Source organism: Myiozetetes cayanensis, unplaced genomic scaffold (genome assembly GCF_022539395.1).
Source record: "Myiozetetes cayanensis isolate MyiCay16 unplaced genomic scaffold, myiCay2020 scf14, whole genome shotgun sequence".
In the NCBI taxonomy this organism is placed as follows: Eukaryota; Metazoa; Chordata; class Aves; order Passeriformes; family Tyrannidae; genus Myiozetetes; species Myiozetetes cayanensis.
The window spans coordinates 12225592-12245501 of NW_026087048.1; the positions used below are offsets into that span (position 1 = coordinate 12225592).

Below are 19910 nucleotides of genomic sequence, written 5' to 3' on the forward strand. Positions count from 1 at the left end.
TGTGTATTTGGAAGCTGCCTTAGAAAACTATTCATGCCTGTGTCCTAGTCCTGACTGGGGCTGTGGATGCAGCATCCCTCTGTTCCCTTCAAGGCAGGCTGCAGGAGTACTGACAGCTGTGAGTGGAAACCAAATCTTTGCACCTTCCCACCTTGGCTGAATATTCCTCAGAGTTCTGAGCCTGTTCCATCACCTCTCAGAATTATTTCCCTTCAGGATTTGTTGTTGCTTCTTAGTTTTTTTCCAATTACACGATCATAGCAAAAAGTATCTACTTACCAGCCAACAGTTCTGAGATACCCAAATCACCTCAGCTTGTAAGCCCAGTTTAAGTGCTGAGACACCATGTAACAGGGAAGTGTAGACAGAGCAAAGTTCATTCACATAAAGAACACCCTTAGGTTGGTTTTGTTTCCCCCAGACCGAAGGGGAGCAGTCCCCCACTCTCAGACAGGAACTGATACATTCAGGATCTGGACTGAGTACCTGAAGGTCTTTCCCGAGTGTCCTGGCTGAAATGGGCTTCCCTGTGAGTAAAGCTGCTGGTTTCCTGCTGTGGATGCTGAGGCCATCATTTTTTTATCTGCTACAAGAGAAAACCAAATCACAGGAAAAAAAATTAATTTAGGGGATGAGAAAATGAAGGAAAAATAATTTAAAGAGAATTGCAAGGTATATAGGCAGTGGGGAGTTTTCTTTCCTTCTTAAAGTTTTATGAAGAAGCCCTGGGGAACACATTAGGAATGACACAAAAGGGCTGTATGACAATTCAGTGTGAAACCAGAGGCACAGCTGGTTTGTGTCTCCCTCATACCCTGCTCACAGACCGTATCTCATTACTGCCATTGTTTGCCTGGAACACAGCACTGGGACGTGCCCTCTGGCCACACAGCCCTCTGGCCACACAGCCTGGACCTGCTGGGAGCTGCTCCTGACCATGCAGGCAGGAGTGGGAAGGTGAGACAGAGCACAGCTCTGGCTGAGGTGGGGAGTGAGGGGTGCACAGGTCCCAGCCACGGACTGGAAAGGGAACAAAGGTTTTCTGGAAGAAAGATGTGAGGTCTGCTCAGGGGGATGGAGGAGTGTCACATGACACATGGTCTGAAGAAGGCCTGATGCACCTTCACCTCTATGGCTACCTGGGAGTGGCCTCAGGTGAGGGTACCTTTCTGGCACCAGGAAAAGCCCCTCAAGGCCACTGCTGTTATCAGAGGCTGTTTGCACTGAGGTAGCAGCTGAGGGCTCCCACCCTGTTGGGTTAAACAACCCAAGGAATGGTGCCAAAGAGCCCCTCTCCTGACCAGGTGACAATCTGCTTCCCTTGGGATAGCTGGAGAGGAGCACCCACCTCCCATGCAGCCTGGTGGCACATCTCAGGGTGACCACCTGAGAACCTGGGTGATCCTACAGCTCCCACCTGCATCTCAGTCCCACAGGTGTCTGAGTGCCACAAGACTTGCACACCTGAGCCATAGCAAGGCAAAACGCTGGTCTCTTAAGGGTTTTGCTGTCTTATATGTGGCTTGAGGGAGCCATGAAATAGGATGCAAGAATCCCAGTGGGATGTGAGACAAATCAGTGTAGTGAATAACACACAAAAGAAGATGCCATTAACTTTTATAGTGTACTCTTAATGTGGAAACTGGAGATCAATCTCTAATTGAATGAAATGAGATTGGGTGAACAGCACCATTTGGTCTCTTAATTTGCTGGCACTGGATTATTCCAAAGCCCAGGGAAATCTCACTACTACTACTTTTCTTAAAATAATTTCCAGGTCTGCTCCACCATCCTTTATTCACTTTCTGTCTTCCCTCCAAGCACAAAACACCCTGCAACTCGCTGATGGTTTTGCAACCATTTGTTGCTACACACCTGACAGGCTTGGGAATCAAGTCTGCCTCCTCATTTTCCCCTTTGCTCTTTTCAGATTCCCACTCATTTCACAAGATGCTCTCCTGGACAAAAGGCCCAGTCAATTCACAAGTAACAGAAGTATTTTTTAGTTTTCCCTAGCTTTTAGAGACCTTCTGAGTGTGACTCACCAAAGACCTCCGACACACACCAGCTCTTCTCAATTACCTAAATTGTTGTTATGTTCCTAACAAGAATCTAAGCTTGACTTCCCAAGGAAAAAAGTCACCTCAAATTACTTCACAGGAGTCTTGGAGAGGGAGTGTGCATGCCACTGATGAAAGCTGCCATTGCTTTTCCTTTGGAATGTAGAAATTTGTAAAAATTCCTCACCAGCACAGACATCGAGTCTGGGCAGTAAACCTATGCTTTCATATCAAAAAGCAGGGAGAACTGGGGATAAGATCTAGAGAATGTTGTGTATGTAGCAGGAAAAATTGAGAACAGCTTGGGATCTCTCTGAGAAGGGCAGATGATTTTTCCCTTTTATGTAGTAATGTCATTCTTGCATGAGATGTCCCATTTTCTAAGGTCACCCTTCGCAGGGACACCAAACTCTCAGGGTTGGAACAGACTGAGCCAAAATCCTGTGGGTACTTTAGATATTTGAGAACAAGTCGCCAGCAAAATTGAGAGTGCCCTAAATGAACTGGGATTCCTCAAGTGGAGCAGAGTTGCCATGGCAGCTACCAGGGTCTGTGCCACAGGATGAGGCCAAGACAAAGGGAACTAATCGCAAGCAGCTAATTCTCCTTCCTGAGTTACCCTGAATGCCCTTTAGCCTCTGAATCTGGCCCACATCTCTCCCAGCTGTATTCCTGCTCAGGACTTTACACACAATTCTCTGCTCTCACCTTTGGTACACCATTGCTAACTTTTTTGTGTGTTTTACCTGTTCCTCTTTAAACTCCACCACTATACTGGTCAATGATGGCCCATCTCCCAGTAGAACCAGTGTTTCTGCTTCTAGAGTGAATATCTCTAAGAACTGCACCATCCTGGGATTCAAAGCACTTGCACGTCCCAGTAAAGCCAGGATTCCTCTCCCAGCTTTTGGTTTTCTAATGATGTGTGGCCACTACATGCAATAATGGCAGCGATTTCCCTGTGTCAACCCATGTGTTTACAGAACGTAGCAGAGAAAGAGACTGGGTATCAACATAATGCAAATGTCTTGCAGGCAGCATGCAGGCTTGTCAATATTGGTTTTGGACAGGCTATCTCATCTCTAACTGTGATCCATCTTTTATCATTCAGAGGAGACCTTGATCACAGCTCCTATGAGAAATTCAGACAGGGAGAATGTCCCAAAAAAAGCACAGGCTGTAAGTTGATAAGAATGAAAAGAGAAATGGCATTTCCAAGAATATAACCTCCCAGCTACTTCACAGCTTGCTGCACCCTTAACCCTAACCCCTCCTCACAAACAGTTGAGAGCTGCCTGAAAAAGAGCCAATAAGGCAGCCACAAAGCAGTATGTTCTTGCCTGGAAAAACATATTCTGGTGTTTAGGGTTGGAGTCTTACTACTTTCTAATAGACCCCTTTTATGGCCTCAGCTGTTGACTTCACTGTTAGAGTAGACAGACAAGGATGAACAGGAATAACAGAGAAGTCCTAGCAACAGGAGGACAGAGTATCAGGTCTATCCTGCAGTTACAATGCCTTCTCCATTTGAAAAGGCCAAGCCAGACATAAGAAAACAACACAGTGAGGTCATCTCCCAACACCCCTGGAGTCAAACCCTGTGGGTCGTTTCCTCTGTGCACTGCGTGACACTGGCATATTGATTTATTTAAAACAAATGTAAAAATTTCTCTTTTTCAGTGAGGACAGTTAAGAACAATAAACAACCAATGAGTTCCTCCACAAGCAGTGGAATTAATGGGCCTGGTTTCCTACAGATATATTTCAGATGACCCCTTCAGCTGCCAGTCTTCTCAATGATTTCTATCAGGGCAACAGGCAGCACGGGGCTGGGCTAGTTACATCTCTGGGCTAGGTACGTCTCTCTCACTGGCAGGTTGGCTGTCCTCACAGTAATTTTTAAGAAATAGAGAAAAACCTACTGTTTCTGAGACTCCTATCACTCTTAGAAGAACTTGTCAACAAGTTTAAAAGTTGTGGGAAAAAGAGCAAGGACTCCTCGACAGGTAACGTGACTGGAGATGCATCAACTGACCAGAGAACAAGTATATTATGACACTTTAAGACATATGGGTCTGAAAGCATCAACTGCAAAAGCTGGTGGTTTGATAAAAAACTGCAGGCCTATCTTGAGACTATATGGTAACTTTCTTAATCCAGCCTTATTTAGAGAGATGGACTCACACTGGCTGTTTAAGAAAGAAAATATATACTTAGAAATGGCAAGTTCTGCTTAGTATGTTTAATATCTATGAACACTGTTCAAGGTGTCCCTGTGAAACGAAAAGGGAATCAAAACCAGGTAGTTTTGGTGATACAGAAGCTGTCCTTCCCTCCTTGAATTTATTCCTGTCGTTTTTAGGGGAAACACCAACTACAGGAAAATGCCAGGAAATGTTTCCCAAGACTGCTGCTGCTGCTTAAAAATTTCTCTGCCACAATATAGTTTCTCTTCATTCTCTCGAAGCTGTGCTCCATGTCATGTAACCAAGCTTAACACAGTATTAAAAATTAAACACCAGAGACATTCACTTACAAGTAGTTATTCCAGCAAACATTTCAGCAAATCTAGGATCTCTCTCTTGGGAGAAGATAGCATCAGGCTTTTCCACAGACTTTCCACCCTCGTGAACATTAGCTGGTATACTTGGAACAGGCACCTGTTGAGATACACAGAGGAAGGTAATTCCCTCCACTGTATTTGACAAAACCAATTCAGGGACAGTCACAATGTGCTTCTGGTTTTGCTGAAATCTGCCACTGCTTTACATTTTAAACGATCAGAGGCACAAAAAGAAAAATCTGAGAACTTCACCTGAGATAAATCATAGGATGACAGCCCATCTCTTTGATGTACTTCGAGTTCTGCTTGCTGTTGCTGAAGTTGTCTGCAAGGGAGAAAAAATGACTTTGTTACAAAACCCAGTTACGATACAAAAAGGAATAGTCACGGTCTCCTGTTTTACACTCCCAGTGAAATGTCTCTCAGGTGATTTAGTAAATCCTTTCCTGTGAGATTCATCTGTTTTTACAGCTTTCTCATTCAGAAAGCCTCCACCACAGGAATGCAACAGGGCATAGGAAGAATTTTGCTGTGATAGCACAGAAATGTAGGTGGGTAAGTAATGGAGGATGGAACACAACCCCCTTATAAAGACTTTCAGAATTCGCTACTCGTAATTCATCATGTGTCTCATGTTAATGATGAATATACCAGACCCCTTCTCTGATCCTCCTGAGATAAACAGAAAGCTTGCTGGCATTGCAGTTCTCAAGGAAGACTGCTTGTCTAATGACAAAAAACCTCAGCAGCTGCCAAGTTATCCAAACATTTTCCACCTTCCATTAACAGTTGCTTTCTGTTGCTTGGTCACAATGAACAAGATTACCTCTGGTGCTGGTAGCACATGTATCTCTGTTGGGCTCTTGGCTCAGTTAGCAAAGAAGATAAATCCCCCAAATTATGCTAAAGCTCAGAGATTAGGATAAGACTGGATAAAACTGACAAAATGCTTGGATTTGATACTTGCAAATGATACTTGACAGTGCTCACAGTTTCTGTTTCTGAACTCCTTCTGAAGGAAAGATCACCCAGCAAGTGGGAATAGATGAGGTTTTACAAAACAGGAAGATCATGGTTTGAAACTCTAGAAAACTGGGATACATATTTGGTTACAGGCTTAAATTTTAGATTTTCATCCAAATCTTCTTTTAAATTTTGAACTACATAGATTCAAATGTCAAGGGGCCGAGGGAAAAACTTGCAGATAAAGGCAAAATGACAAATTAGTCACAAACTGATGGGAATGTGTGAAATCACTCAAACAAGCCACCAAAGTAAGTAACAGATTTTTCCATCCCTTGATGCTTTTCCAGAAGACACTTTGCTCAGTTATGAGGTTCCATAGCAAATTGGACAAAAATCTGTGACCTGCAACAAACAGCAGATCGGAGGCGATGGCAAAAAGCCTTCTGCAAGCCTTGGGGTGTGAGAACACATAATACAAGGAATCACTTTTGTCCTAGCAGTAACATGCAAAAAAGGCACTCTTCCAGGTCATTAGGGAGCCATGGATTTTCCATATTATTTTAGCCAACAGAAAATTCCTAAAAATTACCTCTGGAATGCAAAGGCATTCTTTGTTCACAAGCATAAAATGCATACTTTTCCAACAGAACTATGGGAGGTAATTTAATCATGGGGAATCTATGGGGAAGTTTCTAAGTACCACCCTGTGGACAATAAACACCCATTAAATCCCGTTGTTAACGTGAAAGCTAATTACACTGTTTCATTTGTTTTTATTACCACCGACTTGGTTCGTGTGTCAATAAACAGCACATTAGGTCTCCTCTGTTCCTTATAAAGTATGTTTTCTTGATTCAGCCCTATACATACAAATGAGCCAAACAAAACAGCACACTTACCAGCCATTTGTTTTGTAGGCACTTCTCTAACCTAGTGCTCCTTTGCCCTTCTCTATCTTTCATCTCTAATACTCATTAAGCTGCAATACAATATAAACATCACATTGTGTTAACAGCACTGAACTTGGGAACAACCTCCCAAATCCATTTCCTATAAAAACCAAACAGTTGCGTGTATCCTTACTGAACTCTGTGTAAGCTATGCTGCACTTAATTAAGACTGAAATGCAAAGCCAGGTTAGCATCTTCTGCTATTTTTGGCTTCTACGGCATAAATAGTTTAAATGATGCTTGAAACCTGAAAGAAACTTTGCAGCAACTCCTGGAGCAGCTGACCAGGGAGAGCTGAGCACTGCTGTGGTGGCTGCTTCAGACCCTGCCATCTCACCATCCTTTTGACTGAACAGCCAACACAGACAGATCTCTTCAGTCACCCAACTGATGGACAGTAAAAATGATACAGGAACAAGGAATTAGCACCAGTTTGGGCAAAACTCAAAACGCCTTCTCGCTTTGAAACCAAACCCCAAACTGTCCCTGGTTTCAATTTCAGTTTCACGGGTTCAAGGACCAAATGAAAGAAACTTCTACAGGATACCCAACACAGCAAGTGAGGTGGTACTGTCTGGGTCTATAGAAGGTTCTGTCTGTACTGCAGGAACTCCTGGCTCACCCACACGTTCAGTATGAAACTGGGAAAGCCCTTGGCTTGAACAAAGAATGGTTCAGTGACTCTAAAGGCTTTAATAGTTAATTCAAATTTACTTCAGTAATGGTATGTGGAGGAAAAGGGAAGATGCTGTGAAAGCTCCTTTGTCACTGGAGAGGATTTCCGATGAGTTAATTTCTATGAACACTGAAGTCACCAGTTGCCTTTCCAGGCATCACAGTAACCAAAAAAGGATTTGAACTTTAAAGTTAACAGTTTCTATGGTGGGAAAGAAACGATGCTGTAGTATCCCTACCAAGTTCTTCTTATGAAATAGAGGCACTCGGGCTTCCTGTATCTGGTTTGGACAAAAGTGGAGTAGTAAAAGCCTTGGGGCTGCTGTTGCAAAATCCTCCTTCTGAAATTCTCAGTATCTCCCTCTTTTACCCTACAGCATCAACTTACCCCAGTGAAAGGGTCTGTCTATCACCAGGACCAGGGAGCCCACAGATGGCATGAGATCATGAGAAAGTAAGTCTCTACCACCACTACCACAGACTGGATTTTTATCAGAATAGGTGAGCTCCGTAGTTTGGTCCAGAGAATCCGAAACAGAAAGCATCTCTCCCACAAAGTACAGGCTGTTTCATCCAGCAGGCTGCCTCCAGCAGGGACCTTTGCCAGCTCACTCCAAGACAGAAGGTCTTGAGGCTCAGGACTCAAAGATTCATAAATTCACTCATAGGATTCATAAATTCACAAAGTGCAATTTTGAGGTTTACAAAAATGAGACATCAGAATTTATATAAAGGTCAGTAAAATGTCTCTTCTTTATTTTGCGATATATATATAATATATAATATATTACATAATCTCTCACCATGACATTATTTCATTCAAACACTGCTCTATCTGTACATTAAATAAGCGCTGATCATAATTATTATTTCTCTTTGGAAATCAAACAGTCCCAACTGCGCAGGAAGACGTGGTCAAATGGGGGACTTCTCTTTTCAGCCGAACACAGCACAAATGCGAAACATTAAATGCTCCAATTCTCCAGGAAGTTTCTCTTGGATGACTACACCCAAGTGAAACTGAGAGAAGTTTTCTTTTCTTTTTTTTTTGCAAAGAACTAAATGAACATTTGAACCTAGTGTTTCCTTATCCTTCTGTACCAAAACCAAGTTTGGAAGGTTGACTGTTTGAAGCTTCAAAGGAGTATCTTTATTAAAAAAAAAAAGGAGAAAAAAGAAGAAACAAAACAACCAAACCAAGCCAACAAATAAAAGTAAAAATCAATTAATCCCTCCTCAACTGGAACCACCACTGCCCTCTACAGTCTTTTGGGAAAATGCTGTTCACTGATCAACTGACTTAAACCTAGATCTTTCAGCTACATCGTCTTTACAATTTCATGCTGAATTTTTAATGGCCTCAAACCTGTATTTTATGGAGCTGCCTAGGTTATCACAGTGATAGTCAAATACAAATATGTCTCTGTGTAGAATTGCCTTCAGCTGGGCAGAGGAAGGCCAGCCCTTCTTGATCTGCATAGGAAGCACCTTGCTGGACTCTGAGCATCTGATACTTCCAATGACACATAAGGATGGCCACGCACATGGGGTCAAACCACAAGTCCCAGCAGGAGCTTAGTGAGAAGGCAGAAACCACTAGTCAACGTGACGTACAACTCCCTGAGGCAGCTAGGAAATCATAAGTCAAAACATGACCCCAAATGTGAAAATAAAAGAAATAAAACCAGATACAGGCAGGAACATCAGTACTTTACAGTAAATCCTCTTTGGAAATCTGTCTGAGAACTGGGAGAGAACGGGGGGGGGAAAAAACAAAACTGGTTTGAACAATGCATTCTTTCTACTATTCAAAAGAAGATGTATAATGGGATGTATCTTGCCCATTTCAGAACATTTTCAACATGACAGGAAAGAGGGAACATTCTCTGTCAAAGTAGCAGCAGGCAACTTCCATATTAGGTCAGCATTTCTGGGTTGTTATTCAAACCTAGCAAGAGAGATGGAACCAGAGCCAGGAGCTGGCACTGTCCTATTGCTCACAGTGAGTGCTGTGGTGCCAAGCTGAACAGTGTAGTGCAGGCTCAGAAAAAAGCATTCCCAGAGTCAACACAGCATAAGTCTCCAGCCCCACTTCTTCATCTGTGGCCCCTTGGGAACAAAACACAATTAAGCCAGCCTGGGATAAATCTCAGAAGTCGTTTTCTGTAATTTGCAGACCTGTTTTTGCACATACAAATGACCTTAACTACTCAGTTGTTAAGTCCAACTTTTTGGGTATGCAGAGAAGAAAAAGGAGCAAAACATATGTGATGTTGAGTTTCGTGTAAGTGAATGCCCAGCCCTTTCAGTCCAGGTATGAGCCATGTCCAAAGGAGCAGGACAAGGAACACCCAGAGGCACTCACTAGCTTTCCAAGTTCAAATGCCAAAGCCCCAGGGGTTTGGGTTTGCTGTGAAGCTCTCAGCAGGCATCTCCACTAGCAGACTGCTCGTTCAGCACTATAGTATAACAGGCTGAGATCTGAAAACCAGTAATTTCCTCACAGCTAAAAACTTGGCAAACCAAAATCTTCAGTCAGACCAGAAGCAGACTGAGTTTTACGAATAGATTAAGTTTACACTGGAAAGAAGAAACATTTATTAAAAAATCCCCACACTATAAAGCAACTGAGGCCAGATTAACTTCTGCAAGTTACTGGCTGAGAACTCAGGAGGCTCCAAAAGCATCTCTTCTCAGTCCACAGTGATGAACCTCCACCATACTCTGAGGGTGACTTCCTCCTAAGAAGCCAAATGACAGATTTTTGAAAATAGTAATGCAAAGACAGGATGATTCATTTCCCTCTGAAGATAGGGATTGGATTGTCCCCACGTTTAGGGATATCTCATAGACCTAAACTGAATACCAGGAACCCTCCTCACTCAAGCCTACTAGGAAATAGTTTTCCCAGCTTCATTATGTCATAGGAGCAGACACAGCTCAAGCAGAAGACGCCAGGACTACAGAATGGTATGATCACAATGAGCACGGACATGGAATTTTCTTTTGGCTTAGGAATCAGGCTAACCTTCCTCCAGTATCAGGACAGCTGGTCTGCTACTGGAAGCTCTGTGCTAGTTTAAGGCAGCCTGGACCGAGATCAATGGGTTTGTCTAATGACATAACAGATAAGTGACGTTTTCCCCCCAGTGCAGCCAGGCCCTGGAAGCATCTCAGGATAATGACACAGAGAAACAGCTGCGCTGTGAGATCTCATGATGCAGAAAAACCCTGTTACAGACTCTACTGTTACACATAAACAAAGGTAGCTAGAAACAGGCTACCAAAAAATCAAAATCTGCTTTACAGCAAAAAGTAATGCTAACAATTCTTTCAAAACCATGTACACAAGCACCTGGAAAGGCACATACTTTACGTTAGTGTTGGTGCAGATGATGTACTCAATCTCATCCGAATAAGGATTCTGAAATGTGAAGCTGCTGGTTCTGATCAGCATCCACTCCCGGTTTTTGGTGCGAAAACGATACATCACAGACAGGACTTGACCTTTCAGTTTCACCACCTGCAATGCCATTTGGAAAGGTTAATAAAAGGAGATTGCTACCTGCTGTGCAAATGAGTAGTAAACAGCAGAAACTCGTATGTTTTTAAACTTGAATTACAGAAAGCTAAGCACAGACTGAAGAAATTCTTAGATGGAGAGAATAAGCAAAATCCTATTCCTGTTTGCAGTTATTTCCTTCAGAATGAAACCATCACACTTTGTCATATAAAATGCCATTTTCCAGCCAGCTTAGAAAAACAATACAGATTCAGGACAATCATTCAGGTCGTGCTGCTATCCCAACAGGTAAACTTTAAGTATGTTTAATGTGAAGCACTTACCAAGAGAGTGACAGAAACCAAACTGAGGATCTTTTAAATGTTTATAGGCAAACCATAAATCAATTACTGCAGCTAAAACAATAGACCACAAGAAAAGCCATTTTGATGTTGACTGTCTGCTTTTCTGCTTGGATACCTCAGTTATACAATTCATATATGTGATGTATCAAATCACACATCAGCATCAAAATTTAGGACAATGTTTAAACACAATGGTGTTTGTTGTTTGGGGTTTTTTTTTAGAAACTTTAAGGGGTTGGTTCCTCCCCACCAAACACACTAAAAGACTCTCTAGGATGGCAAAATGCAGAAAACAAACACTTTCTTCAGGCTTTCAGAAGAAAAAAAGAGCAATCCAGGGTTCAAATGGAGAGAACACTGATAAGCCACTGTCCATTCTAATAGTATTAATGAAAACAAGAGAGCAAATTCTTTGCTTGGACAGTCTATTTGTTTGTAACTAAGAATTCAGATGTCTGGCAACACGCAATTCAAATCCTGGGTTTGGTAGCTGAAGTTTTGTTCAAGTCAATGCTTGGGCACCAAGTTAGAATTAAGAAGCTGCCAACTCAAGCACACTCAAAGCAATCCTCACACACTGGCCCTGTAACCGCATTTCATGTGTCATCCAACAATCTTGGTTTAAGCCAGAAGAAAACTTTCATGGTTTTAAGTCATTCAGCTGGCACTTTCCTGGCCTATCTCTGTTTATATTTTACTGGTTTTCCACCAAGCTATCTCAGGAGTGCCTCAAGGAAGGAAAGGGAAGGTCTACTGCAAATAAATATTACATCTGCTGTGGATTCTTAATCCTTAACACCTGGAATTTACTTTTTATTAGCTATCTGCAGCCTGTATTTTCTAAAAGTAGAAATCCCACTATTTACCTTCTCTCTTTATTGACAAGAAACTGGATTAAGAAAAATGCTCCAACCCTGCTTTTTCAGAGGTTTGCACTTCAAATTAATCAACTGAATGTAGGACTAAATGGGAAGAGTGCAAACAGAAGACACAAAAAGCTTTAGCAAAGCCCAGGAAAGTTCAAAATCATACTGAAGTAAATGCTTGGTTGGTTTTATTGGAGTTTTTTAATGCTTTTGTAGTTTGAGTTCACTGAGCGACATTCTTTTATCAGCAATTTTCTACCACCACACCCAGGGTAAAAACCACAGAGCTGGTATAAAAGTGTGCAATCCCAATAGTAACCTACTGGGTATCCAATAGCTGTGTTCTGGACCCTTTGATACTATTTGTTGGTCTTGGCCTTGAGACTATCTTATTCTGGCCTGATTTTTCCCACCCTGATGAATGAATTTATCTTCCCAAGGAAGTAAAAGGTCTGAGATAGATACTGGCAGTTGACCAAAAATTGCAAAACCCTGCCTTCCTCCTCTGTTATGCACCAACCTGGTTCTGAGACTGTCAGCAAATTAGAAGTGTCAAGTTTACGGAGGGTTTTAGTAAAAAAAAAAAAAGAAAGAAAAAAAAAAAAAGAAAGGAGTTTATTTGAAATCACAGTTACCTTTTTAATTAAGATATTTCTAAGGCCAAAGAAACAATAATAAAACAAACTGCAGTGATCTATTGTCCTGAAGTCTCGATTAAGCAAACACTAATTCTGCAATAATATATAAAGTACAGAGATCGCTGGTGGGAAAATTCTGAACTGTCTTAAAACAGTGCACACAAACAAGATAGCACAAAAAATTTCAAGGTTAATGTTTAATCTTTACTTTCTTACATTCTTTGGAAATAAAAACACCTGGTGCAAAGCTTAACTGTTTACTTCAGTCTTTTATTGCCTGACTGGAGTAACAGCCCTGATCATACTGCTACTGTACTGAACAAAAATATACCCAAAAAGGAGTTGCCCACTAAAGAAAAAGCACAATATTTTCATAGATTGGACACAGATTGAGTGAACAGGAGCATTCAGTTCTAATTGCATTTTTTCCTGCTGTCTTTTTGTATGACCTTAAGCAAATCACGGAGGTCCCTGATCCAGCAAATCACTTCTGCAAATGCCTAACACTGAGTAGAGATGGGGAAGTCCCAGCAAGGGAGTTCAGGGACACTCTGCCCGCCCCCCGTGGCCTGATCTCCCTTGCAGCAAACACAGTGAGGACCAAGTCATTAACTCAGTGTTAGTTAGCCAGCCCTGCTGAGCCCCAGGCAATCACTGGATGGATTCACTGGAGACGGATGTTTGGCGTGCTATTATCCAGCAGCTCTCTGTCACTGTCTCTTGGATAGATTAGTGGAATCAATCATTTGGGCACCAGTGAAAAACAGCATATGTGTTCTCACTGCTCCTGCGCCGCTGATGCGATCAGGCACCAGTTCAGGGAGCTGAACCAGCTGAAAGCTGGTTCCATGCAAAAGCATTTTGTTCCTTGGCCTACCCAGCAAGTCCATCTGTGCCAGTGTCAGGGCAGCAGGAAGGGTGGGGAGCAGGTCAGGGAAGAGAGAAGAAGGAGAGCAGGACCTGACTCCTGGTGACAGGTACCCCTTGGGCAGATTCAGATGGAGCATCATACCCCCCAACCGATGTGGGGCAGAGAAGATGTCTGGGTGTGGTGACCTATTTCAAGCACTGAACTCTGACAGGCTTCTGCCTGTGAATCAGTATCTTGAATTTTAAAAGCCTTCAGCTGCTGTTTGAACTCAGTCTGTGCAAGGGACACTGAAGTGGATGCACAGGGCTCACTCAACAATCAGCCATGGGGCTGGTAGTCCCTGCTTGAAGGAGGGGATGCTGAGAAATAGCTCAGCAGTACTGATACCTTACACTATCTCCAACACTCCTGTAGAGATCATAACCCCAGTTTTGCAATCTGTTCTATGGACACTGAACAGCATTTAGTTGTTTTCCCCACAGAGGATTTTCAAGCTCTTGTTTTTTTATGTCATGCCTCAATACATAGCTGGTTATGCAAATTATTTAGAAGTCATTTCATATCCATGTTTCACAGCTGAATATTTATATCAGCATCCAAAATGAGATGGACCAACAAAACTTGGATGAGCTATAGGTCTGTTGTCAGAAAATCTGGAACCACTTAGATAACTGAGCCTCAGTAAACAGTTAAACGTCCTGTGCTGTTTGTTCTAGTGCTACAGTGAAGGTACTGAAAAGCCCAGCAACAAGCAGGGCAGCTTAGGGAAAGCACTGCTCCTGCATGGCCCAGACCAACCTGAAACAGAAAAGCTCTACAATGGAATAGATGCCATTGATAAAACTGATTTAATTGTGGCCCATGGTAAAAACTAATCCAAATTATTAACTTTTTCTATCTGTTGCACTTTTTTTGTTACTTGTCTCTACATTTCAGTTTCTAAAAGGGTAAAATTACCTGTTGATGTAAAGTGGTGTAAGTCCATTAAAGTACATGAAGAAGCATGTTGCCTATGCTAGCAGAGAACTAGGTTAAAAACAGTCCAGCATCACAACAGAGGGATGTAACTACTTCCATATCAACAACCCACCTTGGAATGTAAATACTTTTAGTTACCATTTATCATAAAGGGATCTACACAGGCATCTGCAAAGCAGCTCACCCTGTGCAGCAAACAATTTTTTGCAAGAATAAAACAAAATATATAACTAGATGACTTATTTCTGAAAATACTATCAACACACGCTGCATAAGCGACCATTTATATGCAGCTTAACCAATTTCTAAACTGACCAACAAATTGTTCTGTATCTTGACACTTCTCCTGCATAACAGAATACCTTGAGATATAAAATAAGAGCTACTTCTGTAATCAAAATAGTACCAAAAATAATGAACTGTGGAAAAAGGAGCAGGACACAGCACCTGTTGGAAACTCTCTCGCAAATGGCTTTGATCTTCAGGATGGCAGAATTCTAGAATATCTTTCCCCAGAAGATCCTAGAACAAAACATAAACCTGTGTAAAAAACCCAAACCACAACACAAATCCACGTGCAGATGTGCAAGTTATCCAGGTCTACCACCCTTAAAGTGACTAGTCAGTTAATCATGGATGAATCACACAAACAAGGTTTGCAGGCATCACGTCCTACATTATATTTGTACTGTTGTACAGATATATGTATGTACAAAAAATTTTGAAGTGCTTTTTTAATAACTGTGGAATGGTGCCTTGAAGAGACTGACATTCATTACTACAGCTCATTTTACGGCACTAATTTTTGTAAAAATAGTTATTATGAAGCTATCTAAAATCAAAATAAATTGAAAAACAAATGAACAAGAAATTATTTTTGCCTCTAAACTGCAACTGTTGGGAGTTATCTGAGGGAGAGTTGTAGTCAGGAGTTCATTTACTATTCTGCTCAGTTCTGTACTAGCCTCCTGTTCAGAGGAGCAGATGTAAGCCTAAAGGAAAATATATGCCATAAATGATGTTTGCTTACTGTTCAGTAGATTGGCAGAAGCAAAGGTCTACCAGATTAAAACTCTCTCCAAGCATTGTTAACTTTCTATCACAGAAATGTCTTCACTGTAAAGCTGTGCAAGGTTTAGAGCACTTTGCTGTTAGAATTCTAATCAGATCTAAAGGTATAAAAAGATATCCCATACACTAAAGGGGAAACCAAAATTTTATAGAGGGGTGGACAGCAAAGAAAAATGAAAAGCATTTAGTGCACAACATATGAATTATCAGCTACAAATATTTCATGTTTGCAAATGGAATTTTCTTCATTAGCTCTAACCATTCTCCACGTTCCCAGTGGTCACAGACCTGGGGCTGGTAGCCAATGACGCTGATGCACCTCGGGTCGACAAAGGTGATGACTCCGTCAGAGTTGTGCCTAGACAGGAACTCAGTGGGGACTGACATACCATTCATGTCCATGCACACTGGAGAGCTGGTTACCTAGGAACAAGGAAGTCCACGGAACAGTCACCTCAAGTCAAATTTGATTACATGACTAAGGAACAGAATCTGCTGGCAGACTGCTAAGTACTGAAGGAAGTCATAAATAAAACAACAGCAGACAAATGACACAGAATATCCTTTAGTTTGCAGACCAAACACCTCACCCCATGACACCCCTCTATAGTTAACAGCACAGCAGAAAAACAAATAATCCAGAAATTCCCAAGAAGGAGGGACATCGTAAGGATGTAAATACAGCTGGATTAATCTCACTTTGCAGCACATTAGGCATCTTGGTTCCTACGTTTGTCAATCAAAAATGACAGACTTTCAGAGGACAATGCAGTGCTCCCATTTTAGGATAGGAACATCCGTCTCTAGAAGTCAACACACTATCTGTAGACATATCCAACAGGACTGCTCAGATTAAACACCCATATTTCAGGTGATGTGAACCTTACTCGAAACACCCTAGAACCTGAGTAAAGTCCTCCAGAGGCTGAGGCAGGGGCTATTATGTCAGCAAGTGCCTGTTCATAATGAAAAACACAGTCCTCTAACCGTTCCTCAAATCTCACCAGAGAGAATGATGCATTTCCAGCTCTCTGCATGAAATCTGTGCAATCAGGTCATTTCATATCCATTCTGTCCTACTGGGGTTACAAATGAGACCATCAGTTTTCTTACAACTTTCAGAGCTGCCTCTGCTGAAAGGTCCCAATGTAAAATGAGAAAAATCTCCTCTTTTTGCTGTCTTGAAGCTGATTAGCCAGTTAACTGTATGCAAGATTTCAATTTGCTGTTAGAGAACAAAGTTTAACAGAGTTTTTAAGCACCTTGACTCCTCTGTGATTTAACCCACCCACAGAGCCTCCTCTTGCCCTCCCTCACATACCCTGATGGCTCTTCTGACATAACAGATGCTTTGACACTCCATACATTATTAATGTGATTTTCTTGGAAATCATCTTCCTTTGGCAGCTGTAACATATGAATCCCCCATAACTTCCTTCTCTCCGTTAGTGGAATATATTACTCTTGATTATGAAAGCATGATTAACCTAGAAACCATCCTGTAATACTTCTGCAGCTCTGCCATGGCAATGCAGACCCCCTCTACAGGCTGTTCACCTCAGGTGAGACGGGCTTGGCACCTGTGCTGTAACGAAAGGTCATTCTACCTCTCCTCTGAAGGAGCGATACCATCCCAGCAGATGGTAATGAGTGCAGGAGATCATGCAAGAGGCTCAAACATGTTCCCCCGTGGCAGAATTCCCAGACCAGGAAGATAAAAATTAGCCTCCCTGCCGCGGTGATGGAGATTCACCACGGCTGCTTTAGCTCCTGCCCTGAGCTCTTGTCAGTGATGAAAAAAGGAAGAAAATGCACTACAACGGTTGCAACTGTCTGGACAAAATGTAAGTAAAAATTTTATTCTCCCAGTTCCTTCAGCTGACATCTCATCTGAATGCACAACATAACACACACTGAGAATAAAGCTGTGATTTCTGAAGTGCCTCTTGACTACCTTATCTTTGCCATTTTCAGAATACCTCCTGCAATCAGTTTTTGAAGTACTTGATTAGCCAGAGAGAGAGAATGAATGGAAAAATGGCACAGAGCATATCACTGGATTTGGGAGCCCCTTTAACTCACCATCTCCAGCACCTGTACTGCCATGCTTCTCACTATCTACAATATCCCAGCCCTACACACCGTAAAAAATGGCAGATCTGTACACACTCATCTTCAGAAGCATCTTTGCTGTTCTTACTGTAGTAAGTACACATATGCACCAAAATTACAGTGTCATTTTGCTCTGTTGAAAGTGACTGAGTGCAAACAGACATCAAGGCACTTCATATATTGGAGGCACATTAGAATTTACAGTTTAGTACCAAAACATAGCACAAATCTTTTACAACTAAATCAAAACAGTGATCATGCTTTCAGAAATAGTTTGTATAAGGAAAGACTGGCATTACCTGAAGCCTTCCTATTGCCACGAGGCAATATTTACTACCTTGACCCACATCAGCATCTTCTTCTGGTATAGTCATTCCTAGAGTAAATGATAATAAATACTGTTACAATTAGGAAATTGTGATAAAACTAGATGTTGTTGACCTGGTTTTATACTGTTCTAGATGATCTAAATCATACAAAATAACTTTCGTTTCTTCTCTAGGATTCACTCATTATTTCAAGTGTTAGATCAGATGATCTTTCTAGTTATGCTCAATCCTACATACCCCACATGCATACACAGGACCCATGGCAGGAATTCTGGCTGCTGAAGACAAAGCAGATACTAAAATTCCATTATACACTGAGATGGACAGTAAGATTTCCATGAGCATGTTACTGGAACCATGAGGTCACTGAAATGGTCAGTGAATACACACTATGTTCATTCTCCTTTGTGAATAATATATTATAATGAGCCTTATAAACAAGGCACAGCCTAAATTAATCATTAATTTTACGCTCATATTTAACAGCTGGTATTACTTTTTTCTATAACGGACTAAATCTGGGTCACTATGCTGAAAGACTGAAAAAATGCGGATGCTTTGCTATTCAGTTGAGTAACAGGAGTAACTGTTATAAACACAGGAATAATTTCAAAACATACACGTGTACTATTTTCCATCTCAGTGTTTCACAAATAGGAACATCCAGATTAACACTGTTTACTTGCTTGTTGGCTAAGCCTTTAGTTAAGGCTATTTCCCAACTCCACTTTTGAGATACCAATTTCCTATAAAGCACTTGAAAAAACAACTTCCAAGAGTGACACCACTGACTTATTTTAAGTGATCTGTAAACTCTTTCACAAGGCTTTTCAAGTAATTCAGTCACAACAGGCAGTGAATCATTTAAGAGGTACTTACAAGCATTAATGAAATTAACTGCAAAGCAGCTATCAATTACAAAACAACAGCCAATTTATTCTCTAAATTTATAATCCCCAATGTAAGTCAATCTCTGGACTATGCAGAGGATGACAACACAACACTTCCTTAAATGACACCTCTGAAAAATGACTATAAATGCTGCTGACTGAACTGAAATCGTCTCTAAGGAAGTTATTTTGTATCAAAATAGTCGAATCTTATCTGACAATCAGCTTCCAAACAGCACTTTACAGGTGTTTTTTGGTCCTCATTGAGCTATGTAATAAAATAAAACACACAGTGTATGAAAGAAAACCCGTCATGTTTCCTGTATATATATTCAAACTTGTCCTGCAATTGATTTCAGAATCTGGAGGGCACAGCTTCATTTGCAGCCCCTGACTGGTAACTAGGATTTTATCAAGAGATCTCAAGCGTTTTAGAGAGGAACATTATTGTCCCATCTAACAAGAACTGTTTCAAGGAAATAACTCCAGGCACTGCAGTTGGATAACCTTAACCAAAAGATCCCTTTTAAATGGAGTTTTTCATTTGAGAAGGACAAATTTAAAGTATTTTCCCTTGACTTCAAAAGCTTTCTCAGTTATTTCCTTAGTGGCACAGAGTATTGCAAAGGACAGCAAAGATACAGCTGGATGGCTTCCACTTTGCATAATCTTTTTTTTCCTGCAGCTTTCAACAATGCTTTCATTTTTAGGAACTTGGTCCATGCTTGCTATTTCCCAAATAAACTCAAATAAACTCAAAGCAATATAAACAATCTCCAAAATTAAACCTAGCTAAGAAACATTATTTCTGATGTCACTCTGTTGACAAAGGGAGGCTGTTGTTATAATTTTCACACCCCTTTTTGTTTTTTTCCTCCCCAAGGTGGATTACATTTGGACTGTATAACACACTGGAAAATGTATTAGTTGGGTTATCCCACAAGACACTCTATGAATAAAAACCAACCTGCCTGGAATTAATCAATACATGACCCAGGGGATTGCTAACCCTTCCCTGAAGTGCCTAGAGAAAAAATATGACAGAATGATTGTGTGCTCCTCTGCAATGTAGGT

At 41.3% G+C, this 19910-nt stretch overlaps 1 protein-coding gene across 4 annotated transcripts in view; it reads right to left on the bottom strand.

Moving 5' to 3' along the window:
* Window positions 1-19910, bottom strand: part of ARNT2 (aryl hydrocarbon receptor nuclear translocator 2) — a 99092-nt gene that overhangs the window by 14637 nt on the left and 64545 nt on the right. For all 4 annotated transcript variants that reach the window (XM_050309282.1, XM_050309286.1, XM_050309285.1 and 1 more), the window contains 7 exons: window positions 17917-17993; window positions 15794-15928; window positions 14882-14956; window positions 10586-10737; window positions 4876-4948; window positions 4597-4720; window positions 487-586 (listed from right to left, as the gene is read on the bottom strand). In XM_050309282.1, the coding sequence (XP_050165239.1) occupies window positions 487-586; window positions 4597-4720; window positions 4876-4948; window positions 10586-10737; window positions 14882-14956; window positions 15794-15928; window positions 17917-17993 (736 nt within the window). The remainder of the gene's footprint in view (window positions 1-486; window positions 587-4596; window positions 4721-4875; window positions 4949-10585; window positions 10738-14881; window positions 14957-15793; window positions 15929-17916; window positions 17994-19910) is intronic.